Below are 19,155 nucleotides of genomic sequence, written 5' to 3'. Positions count from 1 at the left end.
AGAAAATTTGTTTGGCGGTGCTCATCATGTCCACCTATGTAATCTCTCCACCTTGTGTGCCGGTAAGCATATGTTATAATGTTTGATATTGTCCTGTTTTTTTGTTTTTTTTTTCTGCAACAAAACGGAAGCTATTATTCCACAGCTATCAGCTCTATTTTAAAGCCTTTGTGTGCAAATATTTTTGAGTATGAAGGGAGATCAGATGTTAATTTCCATCCCCTCCCCTAACCTCGTTCTATCCTCATCTGAAGGCTCACAGAGCTTTTTGAGGCTTCCGGTGCGCTCCTCCACTATAATGGATGCACAATATGACCGTACATAATTTTACCAAGCCTTAGATGTATGAACTCAGTTTAATGAATCTTGAAAATAAATGTGTATATTGCCCGTCTTCGAATGTCTACGAAATGTCTTTACGAAAGAATGCGCCACTGTGCGGCATTACTGTCTCTGAAGCTTAGGATAAATATATTCCTTTTTGACTGTTCAAAATACACAGGCGATCAAGTTTTAGTCGATAGTCTGATGGCCCTCTTCAGGCAAAATATCGTTTTTGCCGCAAAATGGCAGAAAACACCAATTTACTACGGTCGCATCTTTTTCACTATTTAAAAGAGTCACTAGAATGTCAAATTTTCTTTCGAATAAGCCTGCTCCCAATTTATTAAAGGTAATTTGTTTTATTAAATGAAGCCTTAAAAAAACAACAAATAAATACTCATCTCTCTAACTTTCTTCCCTATGACACCATCAACAACTTTACAAACTATTTTCCTAGAATTATTCCACCCATCTTCCAAGGCCGTATCTGAAGGGGGGAGGGGGTAGGAGGTTTGAACCCCCCCCCCTACACACATTTTTGTCTTCTACATTATCAAATTTCAAACTCTCCAGTTTAGTATTCCACCGTTTCTGGACATTTTTTCTCTTATTTTCACACTGGAGTCTATCAACGTCATAGCTTCCCGGAAGAAAGTTCACCTTCCTAAGTTTCAGCTTTAAACTAACCCTAGACACTACTTGATGAGGATCTTTACTTTTAACATCAGTAACAGCACTCGTATATCCCCTAATTATCTTGTATTGATCCTGCCAGTCTACGGTTTACAATAACGTATTCAGTAGGTTTAGCTATCTTAACAACATGTGAATTCCATGTTAACTTATGAGCCATTTTATGACCAAAAACTGTCTTGATTATAACTAGATTTCCATACTTACAAAATTGCAGCAGTCTTTAGCCATTACTGTTTTCTTTTCCTACATCGAATTTACCTTGGTTAAGATACCATACTATCTAGGACACTAATTAGAACGTACCGAGGAGAGAGTCCGACAGGACACCTCAGATTAGGCTAGGGTGTAAAACCCGCCAAAAATCGTTTGGTATTTCTTTGATAGTCAAATCAGAAGCTTTAAAGACAGTTAGATAGAGTAGGAGCGTTTTTCAGTTGTCAGTTTCAGGAAGGTTAATGCTGCCACGAGATTATAGCAGTCGTAGTTCGGTATTCTACTTTTCCAGATCATCTTGCTGGTTCGAAAGGTGGTGAAATGTCTTTCTTGTTTTTTTAAAGAATTTCTTTTATGAAAACAAAATGAAAATATAAACAATTAGAGACCTAAATTGCTCAATCTTTTTTGGAAAGGATTCTTGCTTGAAGGGAAATATCGCCGTTCTATCACTTTATCAAAGAAGCGTGATAACTTGACACGGGAGCTGCTTCCTGGTGCTAGGGATTTGGCATTGGTACAGTTCTGAAAAGAAAAGATAACAACATCAAAAGGCTAATTACTTTCTCAGAACTGATACGAATGTGTTTTGATAGTTAATTTAGCGTTAACAGATGTATTGAAGATTCAACAAAGTTATGCTTCTTTGATACTAGTAATGACCCAAGATCACCCCATGTTAGGTGGGAGTTTGGCTCTTGTTCAGTTACGTTGTTATTTTGTGAAACGAAGCGGCGGAGAAAGGAACTTCGGTGTCATATAATTTTTGTAACTTAAAAGAAGCACTATTGCTCAAAATTTCCATGCGAATGAACAAATGGTTTCTGTTGTTTGAGAAAGAGAGTTGGAATGTTTAGTCAAATCTAAATTGCTTATATCATTTTTATGTGATCCAATCATCTCTTTAGCCTATTTCCCTCATTTTGCAACAAGTAGATTTTCTTTTGCAAATTACCTTTTTGGAGCAGCACTAGTCGTGAACAAGTCTGGTATTTAAGAAACCCGGAAAATTTACTTTAAGTAGAGAATAGATGAAGAAAAGGCGCATAAGCAAAAAGAAATAAGTAGCCGAAACAACTAAAGAAAACCAGGGGCGTAATTTGCTATGGGAAAGGGGGGCAACTGCCCATCCCGGAACTCGGTTTTTCTCCTGTACTCCAGAACCACCGTACTTCTGTTTTTCTCCAGAACCATCGTACTTCAGAAGACAATTCTTTGGAAAACGTAACAGACATGAGCAGGGCTTTCTTGGGACTAATCAAACCATATATTTGTCCCAATATAAAGGTCGGTCCTTGGACCGACCTTGCTCCTGTTTATAAATGATTTCCCCGAGGAATTACAGCTTTGTAAAATTGTAATGTTTTCAGATGATGTCGTTATTTTCGCATCCCATGCTGACTTATCCATATTTTTTCCTAATATCAATAACACACTTTTATCTGCAGGGGATCGCTACGCCAGAAATTTACTTTCGTTAACTGAGAAGAAATGTCAATATTTGCTGTTTTCTTGATCTGGTTCTCAGAAAGCAGAACAGTTTTCTCTTTATCTGAATGATAGGGTACTAAAACGTGTAGATCAATTTAAATATCTTGTATTTATTTGACAGATGAAAATCTGTCTTTCCGCGAACATGTGAAAACAATGTCTCTAAAATCTCGCGAAATAACGGCATTCTTTCTCGTTTACGCCTTTTTCCCCCAAGGGATATTTTAAAGACAATATATTTTTATTTTGTTAGTCCATATTTTCTTTATTGTGTTTCTGTTTGGGCATCCACTTTTCCTTAAACGTTTAAACCTCTTCAAATTCTACAAAATAAAGCCCTTAGATTAATTTTTAATATTAATAATAGATTCTCAGTCAGCCATCTTTATGGATCTTCTGGTTTCTTCTCTGTTCATCAACATCATTTTATTGCCATTTCTAATATTTGCCACTACAAATTTTTGGACAACTTTCACTAAATTTCCCAAGATTATTCCAGACAAATTCACAATTCCATAATTACCCAAGATCTCATAGTTCTGATTTCTCTTTTGAAACTAGGCCAACGGTGCGATCGGGATTTAGTTCGCGTCATATTGGTCCAAAAGTTTGGAATTTAATCCCAATAGCTGTGAGAAAATGTAATGATAGAAACCAATTTCTGAAGTTATTCAGAAATCATGTTCCTGGTCTCTCGTAATATTTTTCGTTGTGAGTTTTTTCTTTTTTTTTTTTATATATCACGCGCTTAAGTATGCCATTAGGCATTTGCGTTGTTTGTTTATATGGTTTAATTCTTGTTGTAAATAAACATGTATCTATCTATCTATCCAATGATTACATTTTAAGTTTTGCGAAGCCATGAAGAGTTACGTCTTAGAGAACAAAATGGGATAATACTAGTAACAAGCATTAAAGTAAACTTTAATACTTATTACTTGTTTCAAAATTGTTTTACTCAAAATAAACAAACAAACGTCAACCACGTGAAAAAAAAACTTGTTAAGAGCTACAGAGCCCTTATGAAAAAAGAAAAAAACAAACAAACTTGAAATTAATGCTTAATATAGATCAAAAGGGAAAAACTAATAATAAAAAATAATCGAAGAGAACAGAAATAATATATAGGGAAGTGGCGTGGCTCAATCTTTCATCAACCTGGTATAAAACCACAACTATAACCACTAAATCTATCTTTTCCATTTATCACGGTTTTCTCATTCCGACCCCCCCCCCCCCCCAAAAAAAAATGAATAAGAAATCACTCGAGAGAAAATACCCAAGCTGTGACATACTCAGTAAAAAAATAAAGGTCTGCAAAACTCCATGAAGCTCTATCTTTTCTTCTGCTATTAGCTCCTTTGGAAGACTTGATTCTCTGATCCAGCATGACGGATAGAGAAAAAAGACTTCCAAGTTAGACTGAGGGTGTCTAACCTAGGATTATGCTATAGTCGAGTGTCCAATCATATTAAATCACAAACATTGCAATAAAGCATTTTGACGATAATCAATGCTACTATTTAAACATAAATAATGATGAATAAAACTTAGCTGTTCCACGTAAGGGAAGAATATATTTTTCATCTGTAGTTTCTGCACCCATTTTATTACCACATAGCATCCTGAGGGCGTATCTTAAATCGCAAGGAGAGGAAGTAAATGAACCAACATTTTGCAAAGTGCTCTACTAACAACAGCTACTTATTAATTAAAGCTCCATAATGCCTTCTAACAGACAACATAAAAACTGTCAAACTTTAGAATTACCCAGAGCATGCGCGTATACCACTGACTGAAAATGGGTGACAGATATTTTCACTATTCTTTTCATATAATCTCTAAAACCATGAGGAATTCTCGGTAGGAAATCGATAGCTGTATCTCAAGTTTGAGTAGAATTTCAATTGAACTCATTTTCATGATTCATTTCACATTTCATTTTACGTTGTTTTCATAAAAAAACGAAAACAAACTAGGAAAGGCCACAAAGTATTAAAGTGTTACTTGAATTTAGTCTCTAGCTTTTTTGTCTTTTCGGTGTCTTCTTTCTTTTGCCGGGAAATGGGTCTGGAACTCGGTAGATCTCCCGGACAATTGGTTGAAATGATCTGGCACAAATACTGCTTTGGCATATGCACGAATCTCTTTAGATTTTCGTTCGCTTTGGTAACTGGTTTCTTTTGCCAGGAGATGGATTTGGAACTCGGTAGATCTCACGAATAATTGATTGAAGTGCACTGGCACAAACACTGTTTCGACATATAAAAGAATAATTCATAACCCTTGCTGAAGGTGGTAAAAACGTGTTTCGCTAACATTTAAGCAAAAATCTAATTGGCGGAAAGTCTACTTTAACGCTATTCTACTGCAAGTATCAGATTCGAAGATAAAAGTAGCAGAACAAGATCCTCGGATGATGCGTTCCTCATACAAATATAATAAAAGAATTAAAAAATTCTTTAGTAAAAGTACAAATTCAAAGAATAAATTAGAAATTCAAATAGGTTAATAAAAGAACAAGGTTATTCTTGCGCAAGAAATGAGCGAAGAGCTGGTTGAACATTGCTTGCGGTTCGTGAATAAGATGCTGCTCACTGGCTTAAGGGGAATAAGTTCTCGCATTGATTTTGATTCGTATAGAATATGCACTTCCCACTTCCGAAAAAGTCTTGGTATAAAATTTTTTATGGATTTGTAGTTGTTTTTTATATCAACTAAAAATAGTTTGAATTAATGGTAATTTGGACCAACTTCGCCATCAACCAGCGACTCACCTCTATTGAACACAGTATTTAAGAACGCTTCAAGTTTTTTTTAAGGGGCTCAGTCATCATAAGCAACTTCGTTAACAGCTGTAGCCTGTCTGTATTGAATTTGATTTGCGTTAAGAAATGCTGCCCACCAATGGAAGTGAAAGAAGGGGTCTCTTTTTCCCCTTGGAAAAAAACTTCTCTATCAAACTTTTCCCCTTGGAGAAGTGTAACAATTCATCTTCTTCTGCAAATGCTATTAAATAGGTCTGGTATGATATATATAGTAAGTGTTGCGATCAGTATGGTACTCGTTTGCAGCGAGATAAAGCTTTCTTGCTGTCTGATATCGTCTGTTATTTGAAATATGATTTTGCATTCCCGCTGTTGTTGTGAACTTCCCTGAAAGCTAAGCTCAGGATATGCCACAGGCTGTCAGGCACGTACTTTGGAACATATTTCCAGGGAGAGGGGGGTAATTTGAATAAGAATAAAAAGACAGGTGAATTAAATGAAAAGGGCTGGAAATCTATGGAACAAATAGGAAACAAATTAGAATTAAAAGGAAGAAATTGTTGAGAGGCACCATTCCCCTCCTTACCTGTCTACTATTTACGGGCGTATGGGTCAGTTAGTTTCGCACTTGTTTTTTCTTTGTTTCTTTTTTTATTAATCATTTAAAATAAGTGACTTTCGATGAATTGCTTGTGATTCCAAATGGTTCGTAAAGATAATTAATGGTTCGTAAAGATAATTGTAAAGATTTATTAGTAACTAAATTGAATTTTGAATTGTTTTTGCGCCTGCAGTTTCCCTATTGCTTCCTTGTTTTTACGCTAAGAAAATTTTGTAAAAATTATGGAGTTAGAATTTTTTTTTATCTCCGAAAAACGATCCATTACCAATATCAGTATTCTGATTGCGACGGAAATCTAATTTACAGATAAATTTTTACCTCTTTCAGTGCAACAACGCCTGGCTTAGATCTGATTAAAAACAAAAGGAAACGGAAACCGAGGAAGCGATGGAACCGTCTTCCTAAGAACTATGACCCAAAGTACGTTCCAGACCCGGAAAGGTGGATCCCAAAAAGAGAAAGAGCTGGTTATAAAAAGAGGAAGGACCGAAAAGCTAGGGGAGGAATTGGCAAAGGTACCCAAGGATCTGCTGAAGGATCTCAAGTCCTTTAGTAAATTTCACCTTTAGCAGGTGTTCGAAGTAGCCAGGAATGATCCTACTCTTTATTATACAACAAAATTTTATATAATTCATTATTTTACTATATTATATTCATTATAAAGTTCCTAGACCTTACCTTACTTCCTCCAGTACCTTCAGAGGCACACAGGACGTCAGTGAGTAGCCTCCAATCTTCTCTTAAATGGGCCACTGCGTAGATGCCCTCCCACTCTGCGATGAAACTCGTCTGGAGGGCTCTTCCGTCACATTCATACGTTCTACGGAGTTTTTTCTTTGGTCTTACTCGGTGACGGGTGCCTTCCGGTCGCCGGCGGAGGAGCATTTTAGGAAGTCTATGACCTGGCATATGGAGCATATATCCAAGGTATTGCCATCTTCGTTGCCTCACAGAAGAGGAGATGTCTGGTTGGCATGTACAAGTTCAGATTTCGTCATTGCTGACATGGTCTCTCCAGATGATCTTTAGGATCTGGCGAAGACAATTATATTCAAATGCGACAAGAGTTTGTCCCGCAGTTAGCTTTAGGCATTCCGTGTAACTCAGAACAGACAAAACATTGCTCTGAAATAGTCTGAATTTCAGCTTTCGTGAGTATACTGTGGATTTCCAGACTGGAATAAGTCTCTGAAATGATGCGTTGGCTAGGGCTATTCTGGTGCGTCATTCTTTTTTCAGAATAACGACTGGAAATTACTCAACCGCCTAAGTACTTGAAGTCTGTTACCTGTTCGATGTCTTTATCTCCTAGTTAGATTCCCATGGGTGAACTCCTAATTGAAATAGCTTTAGTCTTTGGAGCGTTGAAGTGTAATCCGAACAGTTGAGCTTTATTCGCTTTTTTTATGTAGGAATTCCTGAAGCTATCGCCTGATAGAAGCTATCGCTTCTATCAGCTCTACATCATCGGCAAAATCGACGTTCTAGAGAAGCTTTCTAGTAATTCGGATTCCATGTCCGTTTATCTTTCTAAAGATGTAGTCTTCCACAAGAACGAAGAGAAAAGATGACAGGTCATAGCATTGATTGACGCCAGTCAAGCAAGTCAACCAGTCATCACTTTGAAGTAGCGCATGGTGCCATCAGAGGTTTTAACACGGCATTCCGTCTCTTCGTACCTGGCAGCTATTAGACGGGACAATCCATTGAATCAACCGCTTTCTCGAAGTCCACGAAGATGATATACAAGCGTTGTGTCCGTTCATTAGATTCCTCCAGCATTGTACACAGAGTAAAGATCAAAGATCAAACAGAGATCAAACGCTTTCTCGAAGTCCACGAACATGATATACAAGCATTGTTTTCATTTATTAGATTCCTCTGACATCGTGCGCAGAGTAAAGATAAGGTCGGAACAGGATCGTCTTGGCGGTAATCCATATTGCTCTTTACGCAAGTGGATACCAAAGGCAGTTTGGATTCTTCCTAGTATTATGGTCAAGAAAAGCTTTTGTAGTTGCCGAATTCTTTTAAATCTCCTTTCTTGAAGAGTTTGACTATGGTTCCTGTTCTCCGATCCTTTGAAGAACCTTTCAGTCTGCTACAGGAGTGAGATAAAAGATAACCATATAGCCGAGACTCGTCCCAGGCTGGATTTGATCATTTCCGCTGAAATGCCGTCTGATTCGGGAGCCCTCCTATTTTTCAGTTTATTAGCTGCTGACAGTATCTCGTCAGCTGTTGGCTTGTCGTGACTGATGCTCAGATTAAAGATAGGCTGATGTGGTTTATCAGGCGTTACTACAGGCGCGGTGAGATTTAACAGAGTTTAAACATAACTAGTACATCGCTTTGTTCTTCCACGTCTGCCAAGAGCCTTCCTTCTTCATGCTTTATGCATTTATGCAACCTACTATATATTTGGTAAGGTGGTGACACTTCTCTTTACTTTTTATCAGCTTCTTTGTACGCCAAGCTCTTGATCGATATTAATTGACTATTTTCCCCCAGAGAGTTCGGCTTCAGTTTCTTAAGACTTGATATGAGATCCCAGGTCTCTGTGGATATCCACTGCTGCTTAACCGGTTTTCTGAACCAGAGGGTTTCTTGGGCCATATATGTATAGTTTTTGCGAATCATCTCCCGGGCTTTCTCGACGTCTTCTGGGAGGTCATCGATGGCTTCGAATTTATTGCGCAGCTTTATGCAAAACGAAACCGTCCTGGCTAAGCGGTTGGTGCGCTGTGTTGGGGATCCTTTGTCCGAGGGGCATGGGTTTGATCCCTGGCGTGGCCAGTTATTCGGTTAGGGACAGGGGTCAGTAGCGTGGCCCTCTAAGTTCAGCCAGAGTCGACACGGCTCTAAATGGGTACCTGGAGAAATCTGGGTAAGGTAAGCAGGAAAGGTGTGCGAAAGCAGAGGATGGTTGGCCCCCAGCCCACCATTGCACTTTCTGGCTGAAGGTTCACGAAACGGAGATCAGCACCGCCGGTTTGGACCTTGAGGGTTTAGTACCATCATACTTACTTACTTTTTACTCTTGTACCAAACGAAGATCCGACTCCCTTGTCACTTATGGTTCCTTTACATATTGTGGACATACACGCGAAAAAATGCATCAACGTGGGTGAGGATAAGTTTTAAAAGAATATTATTGGTCTCTCGGTTTAGTCCTTATATTTCGAAGGAGGCACAGAAGACAAAAAGAGATAGAAATTCAGTCTAAAACAACAAGATTTTGATCTTCCATAGTCATGTTTTTATCCATTTAAAAACCTTGCCGAATTTGATCAAATCGTTGCGGAAAGCTAGAGAGTTTTTCAAACACGAAAACGGAAAGAATCTTTACACGGATTGCTAAATCCGAACAGATGACCGCAATGTGTAAATGAATGATTAGCTGGTCTACGTCAAAACTTCTGAGTGTGTGCGTCTTCTGTTTCCGACTGTATGACTTCAGTTTCAATTTCTGTGTCACAACTACCAGTTCTTGATCTGAATCCACTTCGGCAATTCTAGAACTTCAAGCGTCTTTTAAGCTCGTCTGCCGTCTCCGGCGAATCAGGAAGTGGTCAATTAGTCAGTGGTCAATGGTCAATTGGTGGTTCTATCCGTGGATGTCCAAGTGTATTTATGATTGTTTTTTATGTTGAAAGACCGTTTCACCGATCAGCAAATCGTTACCTATGACAAATCAGACAAGTCGACCACCATTTTCGTTTATACTGCCAAATTCGTGATTTACTATCACTTCAGGGCACTAGGATCTGTCTTGACCAACTTTTGCACTAAGGTCTCCTGTGACACAGATGACGTCTTGCAGGGGGGGGGGTCGAATCAATCACTAATTGGAGGTTATCGTAGAACCGATCTTCAATGGTGTCATCTGCATCATTTGTGGGTGCAAAGCACAAGACCAACGACAATTTAGCGTGGTTAGATGCAAATTTTGCATACAGAATGTTTTCATTGACCGGTTTCCATGAACACATGGTGCTTGTAGCTTTTTGACTTAATTTTGATGCAACTCTGGCAAAATAATACTCTCAGTTTTTGTCGCTGTATAGGACTTCAAACACCGTGGGGTCAGCACTGATTCTCTTTTCACCGCAGCCTTCCATCTTGCTTCCGAGTTTAAACTATGTCAACTTAAGACTTCTCGCATTCACGGAGAGCTTATTCGGTTTTTGACAGTGTTGACATAGTTCTAAAATTCCATAGGCCGGTCTTAAACGGTTTAAAAAATGTCCTAGTCCTTATTATCAAACTTAGGGTTCAATAAGCTATACAAGCCTAGAAAAATCCATGTAGTCTCATATGCAGCGTTCAGTTTATGTATATACTTATTTATTATGAATATACTTATAAAGGAGCTACCATAGTACTGCTGGGTGTGATGCTCGCTTACAAAACAACTAGGTGTGAGTTCAGACCTCTCTGTGGGTATTGTTAAAGATACCCAACACGACTCCACAAAAAATTATAGCAGAAAAGATTGCCTATTCTAATTTTTCAATATTAGGTAGTCATTGCCTGAGATTCAGTCTGAGCAGAATAGTTTGAATAGAAGAAGGCGGGAGAATGTGAGAATGGAAGAAGACAGTATAAATAGGAAAAATACAAATAAACAAAAAGAAAAAAACAAAATGGGGAATATGACCTCATTAAAGCAAGCTTGCGGGGGTTGAAGGCGCCGACCATTTTAAAGAAAATGGTTGCTACAGGTGACACAAAGCTGGCTTATACCGTTGTTACCAACAAAATGGCACTGGAACAAACGAGTTCAAACCACTAGCACCATGAAATCTTTTTGCTTGGATTAGAGAACAGATTGGAATGGAAGAGGAGCGTGCATAGCTGTCTTGGCCTCACGCGGCTTTTGCTACAATGAGCTGTTAGTAGTAGTGGTAAATGAAAAGCTCTAATTCTCTCCGCCAGCTTTTTATATTTTGTATCCTTACTGGCTTTCAAATAGAATGAAAGACCGGCTTTTTATAGATATACGAATTTTGGTTGTAGACTTAGCCATTTGTAACTAGGAATTCTCTGAATAAGCAGGCATAGGCATATGTAAGCAAAAGGTGAAATATCCGGAAGGAAGTGAATAATTGAATAGGCAGAATTTCTCCAGAAACATTACCTATATATGTGTGGGTAAGTTAATTCAAATATTGGCAGGTAATTAAACTGTAGGGATATATAATAAAATATGCAGTCCCTGATTAATTTTGCTAATAAGACAGAAATTAGACAGAAAAAAGTAATATACCTTTTAATTTCCCAGCCATGTTGTTTCAGAATATGCTGACCATGGCGAATGCAATTGCGTTTCAGCCCCCCCCCCCCCCCCCATATAGCCTGCAGAAAACAAAACGCTAATCTATAAGGCTCTATTATAAAGCCTTAGAAATAGTGTTATAAATTAGTCTTTTATTCATACTTATAATTAGTGTTAATTAGTTCTTTAGTATAGAAATTACAAATAATGGTTTAGTGTTTAAGGCTCTTTTGTAGAACCTAGGATATGTACCAACTATGATATCATTAACTTTTAGTATACAATTGTAATTTTCGAAAAAAGTCAAGCAAATTCAGATTTTATACTTCACTTTTTACTTCCGTAAGAAAACTTCACTTTTTAAAGTTACTTTTTGCTGTTATTTTTTTTATTAATTATACACAATTGACCTTGCAAAAAGATTTTTGTTTAACATAAGCAAAAAACATAACAAGTCAATATGTTTTTTAAGGGCATTACATGCAGGTTTTACTTTCTACATTCCTTAAATTTTTCCACAAGACATTTGCAACTTTGACAAGTGAATAAAGAGTCTAAAGGGTATATCTGTAACGCTATACAAAATTTACTTATGTTCGAAAATAAAGGTATGACATATTATTAATTAGGTTTTTTTTTCATTCCGTTCCAACAACATTTTCGAGGGGTATCAGGCTCTTTTTCGAAATTTTCTCAATAAATTTTACTGTTAGCATTTATCGAAATAATAATTAGCCTAAATAGCTGCAAATGACATTTTTTCTCAATAAAGTTTTTCTTTCAAAATGCATTTTTAAACTTTTGGTTACTCCGGGCCGTGGCTGGATCTTTACTAGATTGCAGCTGTCGCTGCAATCTTGATTTGATTTTAATCCCGTTGACAAAAACAGTTGATTTTAACCAGATTGACAAGGCTGAGTTGTATCATCGAAAACAAAACTTTTCTTTTGTCTTCAATATATTTCATAAGACAAATTTCAATATATTCAATATATTTTCATAAGACAAATTTAAATTTTCATAAGACAAATATATCTTATGATATATATTATATATTTGTTTCATAATAAATATATTATTATATTTTATTATTATAAATATATTTATATTTACAAATATATTTCATTTATTATTACATATTTTCATAAGACAAATAAATTTTCATAAGACTTCAATATGTTTCATAAGACAAATTTTCTTTTGTCTTCAATATTTCATATAGAAAACAAAACTTTTCTTACTTACCAATAAGAATTGAAAGAAAAAATAAAGACCATTTAAAGATGGACGCAGGAAATTTCACCGAAAGTTTTATTTTTGAACTAAATAAACGGTGGATTTATTTTAGAAGCTGAGGTCTTCTTATGTAATTTGATTGGAAGACTTACCAGCAAAATTTCGTCTGCACCATATTCCTCAGCCGTTCTCGAAGGTTTCTTGGATATTTGTGATCTAATATTCTCAGCTATATCTTGTTTTGTACCAATTACCAGCATTGGAACCTATATAAAAACACAAAATATGACCAAATATATATGTCTTAGTTTATACATGCAGAAGAAAATGGTTGAAAGGGAAATTCAATAACATATAAAAAACAACTTCCCAAAGATACGCTTTATCTCCAACCTCAATAATAAGTAAAAATCACAACGTTGCCTTGCTAACCAGAAAAAAAGGACTGAAATTTATTCAGACGAAAATGAATTCGGGGGGGGGGGTCATGAAATTGTAACAGTTGTCAAGGACATTAACGATGTTATTGGGAACATCGCCGGTGAATGTCGGAAATTCTTTTTTCTCTGCTTGAATTCAATTATCCTTGCGAATCAGCTTTTTCAGTTTTGTGCAAGCTTTGATAATAAAAGTTAAAATTAGGTTAGGTTAGGTCAAATTAGGTTATAAATATCAGAAATGGGTTAAAAATCTAACCTAACCTGTCACCATCAAACCTTGCATAAAACTGAAAAAGTTGATTGGCAGCGCTGACTAAATCCCAGGAGAAAAAAAAAGGTATTTCGGACACGGTGAATGTTGACATTCACCAATTTCAGACATTCACAGTAACAACAACACATAATCGTTCAATGTGAACTAACGAAGTTTTATATCATATCGCTACAGGCTTTTGTTTTTAGTCTAAAAAATCAATTTTTGTGGGTAATAGCAATGGAAATTCTGGTCACATTCAAGTGTATGTGGAGATAAAAGCTTGTCTCTTTATTACTTTACTTTCTACAGTTTTTGGTCAATTTTGGAAGTAAAATTCCATGATCTCCGTGCTTGCAGTTTTATCAAATAGTTCGCGGTAATGAACTGTAGTAAGGAGCGACCCGGCTCAATAGTAACCAAAATTCTGAATAACGGAATTTTGATACCAATAGTTACAAAAAAAGAATCGTATTTTGATGCTGATTTTAAATATATAAGTTTAATCAAGTTTAGTTTTACCCATCAAAAGTTACAAGCCTGAGAAAATTTGCCTTATTTGAGAAAATAGGGGGAAACACCTATTAAAAGAGATATAATCTTAACGAAAACCACACCATCAGATTCAACGTATCAGAGAGCCCTACAGTAGAAGTTTCAAGCTCCTATCTACAAAAATGTGGAATCTTGTATTTTTTTCCAGAAGACAGATCACGGATGCGTATTTATTTATTTGTTTTTTTTTTGTTTTTTTTTTCCAAGAGGTGATCGTATCGACCCAGTGGTCCAAGAATGTTGCAAGAGGGCTCATTCTAACAGAAATTAAAAGTTCTAGCGCCCTTTTTAAGGGACCAAAAAATTAGAGGGCACCTTGGCCCCCTCCCACACTCATTTTTTCCCAAAGTCACCGGATCAAAATTCTCAGATAGCCATCTTTTTCAGCATAGTCGGAAAACTTAATCACTATGTCTTTGGGGACGATTTACTCCCCCACAGTCCCCTTTGGAGGGGCTGCAAGTTACAAACTTTGACCAGTGTTCACATATAGTAATGGTTATTAGGAAGTGTACAGACGTTTTCAGGGGGATTTTTTTGGTTAGGGGGAGGAGGTTATGTGGGGGGAACTTTCCATGGAGGAATTTGTCATGAAGGAAGAGAATTTCCATGAACAGGGCACAGGATTTTTTAGCTTTTTTTAAACAATGAAAAAATAAATATGAAAAAGTTTTTTCAACTGAAAGCAAGGAGCAGCATTAAAACTTAAAACGAACAGAAATTATTACACATATGAGGGGTTCACCTCCTCCTAAAGCCTCGCTCTTTACACTAAAGTATTTTTAGTAATTTCAACTGTTTATTCTACGGCCTTTGGGATTCAGGGGTCATTCTTAAGGAATTGGGAAAAATGTAAGCTTTAGTGTAAAGAGCGAGGTCTTGAAGAGGGAGCGAACCCCTCATATACGTAGTAAAAACGTACGAACATAGAAGTTCGTTACGTAAGTTAATTCTTAAATTAAGTATATTTTTACTAATAAAAACGTTCGTAAAAAATTAAAAGTTCTAGTTGCCTTTTTAAGTAATCAAAAAATTGGAGGGTAACTAGGCCTCCTCCCCCGCTCCTTTTTTCTCAAAATCGTCCGATCAAAACTATGAGAAAGCCATTTAGCCAAAAAAAAAAAAAAAAAAAAAAAAATTAACATGCAAATTTCGTTTAATTATTCACTTGCGGAGAGCCAAAATCAAAACATGCATTAATTCAAAAACGTTCAGAAATCAAATAAAAAAAAAACAAGTTTTTTTAACTGAAAGTAAGGAGCGACATTAAAACTTAAGACGAACAGAAATTACTCCGTATATGATAGGAGCTGTTCCCTCCTCAACGCCCCGTTCTTTACGCTAAAGCTTTTTACTGTTTTAAAAAGTAGAGTGGAGAGATAAGCTCATCTTAAGTTCGATATGGTTCTTTGCTTTGAAAAGCTTCTTTTTCTGAAAGTACATTTTATAATAAATAATATATAAAAGCTTCAAAAATTCTTGAATTTTGAATATCTATCCAAACAAAATATTAGTATATTATTACAGTGCATGGACAGTATACTTTTGGTTACCCAAATACACTTCTGCCACTCAGAGGAACAAATTTTTCACCTCGTCTGGATAGGGGTGCGATCTGCTATGGGCAGGGGGGCAACTACCCCTCCAGAACCCAGTCTCCCCCTAGTTGAAATTTAGTTTCTTCAAAAATCATGTCAAAACCAAAAGAAGCATGAATAATTCAAGCATTTACAGAAATGGGTCAGTTTTCTTTAGTACATCTTTGCCTTTATGGTACTATATGGCTCTTTTTTCGCTTTTCACTTTCACTTGATTTGAGGAAACTGGCCCAACTTTCCCCCTCTTCCAAATTTTAACGAAATTATGCCACTATTGTGCTGCCAATTTTAAGGATGAAGCTGACAATCCTTGCTTACATTTTGTACGAAATTTTATGCTGACCTTGGCGTGTTGTGTCCAATTCCAGTGCTGGAGCTGAGCGTTTGTTTTGTGAGTCAAAAATAATAAAAACCCCACTCCACAATTGACTCTATCCGATATCTGTTTCTGATCTTATGCATATCAGAAGAGCAATTCCTGACCCAAGTTCTTGGGAAATCAAGGATATCCTTGTAAGGATTAAATAAAAAAAAAGGTTTTTTAAATGAACGTAAGGAGCAACATTAAAACTTAAAACGAACAGAAATTACTCCGTATGTGAAAGGGGCTGTTCCTCCTCAACGCCCCGCTCTTTACGCTAAAGTTTTCTACTGTTTTAAAATGTAGAGTTAAGAGAAAGAGCCAAACTTTACGCTCTTTACGCTAAACTTTGACTCTTTCTCTTAATTCTATTTTTAAACAGTAAGAAACTTTAGCGTAAAGAGCGGGGCGTTGAGGAGGAAAAGCCCCTTTCATATACGGAGTAATTTCTGTTCATTTTAAGTTTTAATGTTGCTCCTTACTTTCATTTAAAAAACTTGTTTATTTTTATTTAATTTCTGGACGTTTTTGAATTAATGCATGTTTTGATCTTGGCTCTCCGCACATAAATAATTAAAACGACATTTGCACCAATTTATTGCAATTAATCGGTAGATTTTGAGAAAAAAGGAGCGAAGGAGGAGGCCTAGTTGCCCTCCAGTATTTTTATTCCTTAAAAAAGCAACTAGAACTTTTAATTTTTTAAAAAATTTTTCATTGATGAAGAATATACGTAACTTACGAATTAACTTACGTAACGAACTTCTATATTCGTATGTTTTTATTGCGTATATGAGGGGGTGCAACACTCGTCGGTACTTTGGTCTTTACACTAAAGCTTCTATTTTGTCCCAATTCCTTAAGAATGACTTCTGAATCACAAAGGCCGCAGAATAAATAGTTGAAATTACTAAAAATACTTTAGTGTAAAGAGTGAGGTATAACGAGGAGGTAAACCCCTCATATATGTAATAATTTTTGTTCGTTTTAAGTTTTAATGCTGCTCCTTACTTTCAGTAGAAAAACCTTTTCATATTTATTTTTTCATTGTTTTTTCATATAATGCTAGAAAATCCTGCGCCCCCTTCATTGAAATTCTGTTCCCCCATGAGAATTTTCTCCATGGAAATATCCTCCCACGTAACCCCCCCTCAACTCTCTCCCCGAAACCAAAAAATTCCCCTGAAAACGTCTGTACACTTCCCAGTAACCATTACTACATGCAAACACAGGTCAAAGTTTGTAACTTGCAGCCCCTCCAACGGGGACTGTGGGGGAGTCAGTTGTCCTTAAAGACACAGTTATTAGGTTTTTTGACTATGGTGAATAAAATGGCTATCTCAGAATTTTGATCCGGTGAATTTGGGAAAAGATGAGCGTGGGAGGGGGCCTAGGTGTCCTCCAATTTTTCGGTCACTTAAAAAGGGCACTAGAACTTTTAATTTCCGTTATAATGAGCCCTCTCGCGATATTCTAGGACCACTCAGTCGATACGGTTACCCCTGGGAAAAAAAACAAAACAAAAAAACAAATAAACACGCATCCGTGATCTGTCTTCTGGCAAAAAATGCGAAATTCCACATTTTTGTAGATATGAGCTTGAAACTTCTACAATAGGGTTCTCTGATACGCTGAAACTGATGGTGTGATTTTCGTTAAGATTGTATGACTTTTAGGGATGTTTCCCCCTATTTTCTAAAATGAGGCAAATTTTCTCAGGCTCGTAACTTTTGATGGGTATAACTGATCTTGATGAAACTTATATATTTAAAACCAGCATTAAAATGCGATTATTTTGAGAGTTTTGGTTACTATTGAGCCGTGTCGCTCCTTATTACACTTCGTTACCCTGAACTATTTGAAAGAAGAAAGTGGAAAGATTAAACTCGCAATTTAACACATCCAACATCAATGACAAATTGAAAACAAATTAAGGCAGACCTAGGCAGAATTTGAGCAAATCCACCTTGTGCATTATTTAATGTATGACTGTTTTTGCTGCAAAAGCAGAAAAGGGGTCCAATTCATTAAATTCAGAAAGGAGGGAGTTTTTAAATTTTTTCATTAAGATACAAAAGAGGTATCTCTTAAAATTTGGAAGAGAATTTTTTTTAATGAGATTAGATTAAAAAAAATACCTTGCAGCATAGAGACTTTCCTGTCAAAAGTTACAAAAAAGTTACGTTTTTAAGAGTTTTGACGTTAAGAAATTTTTTAGTCCAATGGTAACCATGCCATCAAGATGGTACTTCTTTTTAAAAGTCCCACCTTTAATTCATTCATTTTAATTAGAAAATTTTCATGAATGCATTTTGCATATTCAGAATCTGCATGAATAATGAATTTTGGTTCTGCATTTATTTTTCACTTGAACATTTTTTAGAGTTTCAGTGCCTGTTGACAAGCATTGCTTTTTATTTACAGTTTGTTGCTACAAGCTGTTTGATGAAAAGCCCACCTAAACGTCGAAGGGGCAGCTGCTACTCCCTCATCTGACCCTGTTTTTTACATAGAAGTTTGGCATTTGTATTACAATATAAAGGTAGATTAGCTTGCTATTCCTACTGATTATCGGAAAGAGATTACCTGTAAATTTTCAATTACAATCCACGAAGCCAAAAAAAAGAAAAGAAAAAAAAAATTCTGCCTCGCTCAAATGTGTAGAGTTAGTTTCTTAAACCAAAAATTTTTTTAAGTTTGTTGAATGGCTACAGCTTGTCATTTTGTTGTAACCATTGTATAATAAGGGCTTTATGCTGAAAATGCTTAGAACTAACTGCGTCATTCTTAAAAGGTCAGCAAAAATGCCTATAAAAGCATTAAAAAAAGGAATTAAAACCAAGGAGCAACAACAACTTAAAATGATCTGAACAAAAGACAACTCTTAGAAAGACCTTTAAGAATACCCAATTAACGCCCTGATCTTAGCTTTATTTTAGCTACAGTCGTATACCACAATGAAATTGGAGTTGACATGACTTGACCGTTGTGCTGTATAGGTAATTAAATAAAAAAAAAAAAACAATTTTTTTAGCTGAAAGTAAGGAGCGACATTAAAACTTAAAACGAACAGAAATTACTCCGTATATGAAATGAGTTGTCCCCTCCGCAATCCCTCGCTCTTTACGCTAAAGCTTTAAATTATTTTAAAAAGTAGAATTGTGGCAGAGTCAAACTTTAGCGTAAAGAGCGAGGGATTGCGGAGGGGACAACTCATTTCATATACGGAGTAATTTCTGTTCGTTTTAAGTTTTAATGTCGCTCCTTACTTTCAGCTAAAAAAAATTGTTTTTTTTATTTAATTTCTGAACGTTTTTGAA

At 36.2% G+C, this 19,155-nt stretch overlaps 2 protein-coding genes across 2 annotated transcripts in view; one reads left to right on the top strand and one right to left on the bottom strand.

Moving 5' to 3' along the window:
• Window positions 1–6,780, top strand: part of LOC136034633 (uncharacterized) — a 45,906-nt gene extending 39,126 nt beyond the window's left edge. The window contains exon 8 of the mRNA XM_065715938.1: window positions 6,442–6,780. Coding sequence (XP_065572010.1) covers window positions 6,442–6,667 — 226 coding nt within the window. The 3' untranslated portion in view covers window positions 6,668–6,780. The remainder of the gene's footprint in view (window positions 1–6,441) is intronic.
• A 1,779-nt stretch (window positions 6,781–8,559) lies between these two features.
• The window catches only part of LOC136034625 (rab-like protein 3), a 34,360-nt gene continuing 23,764 nt past the window's right edge, over window positions 8,560–19,155 (bottom strand). Inside the window, exons 4-5 of the mRNA XM_065715926.1 lie at window positions 12,781–12,894; window positions 8,560–8,814 (exon numbers count right to left, since the gene is read on the bottom strand). Of these exons, the coding sequence (XP_065571998.1) occupies window positions 8,560–8,814; window positions 12,781–12,894 (369 nt within the window). The remainder of the gene's footprint in view (window positions 8,815–12,780; window positions 12,895–19,155) is intronic.

This window comes from Artemia franciscana, chromosome 2 (assembly GCF_032884065.1).
Source record: "Artemia franciscana chromosome 2, ASM3288406v1, whole genome shotgun sequence".
Lineage (NCBI taxonomy): Eukaryota > Metazoa > Arthropoda > Branchiopoda > Anostraca > Artemiidae > Artemia > Artemia franciscana.
This window is presented reverse-complemented; position numbering and strand designations above follow the sequence as displayed.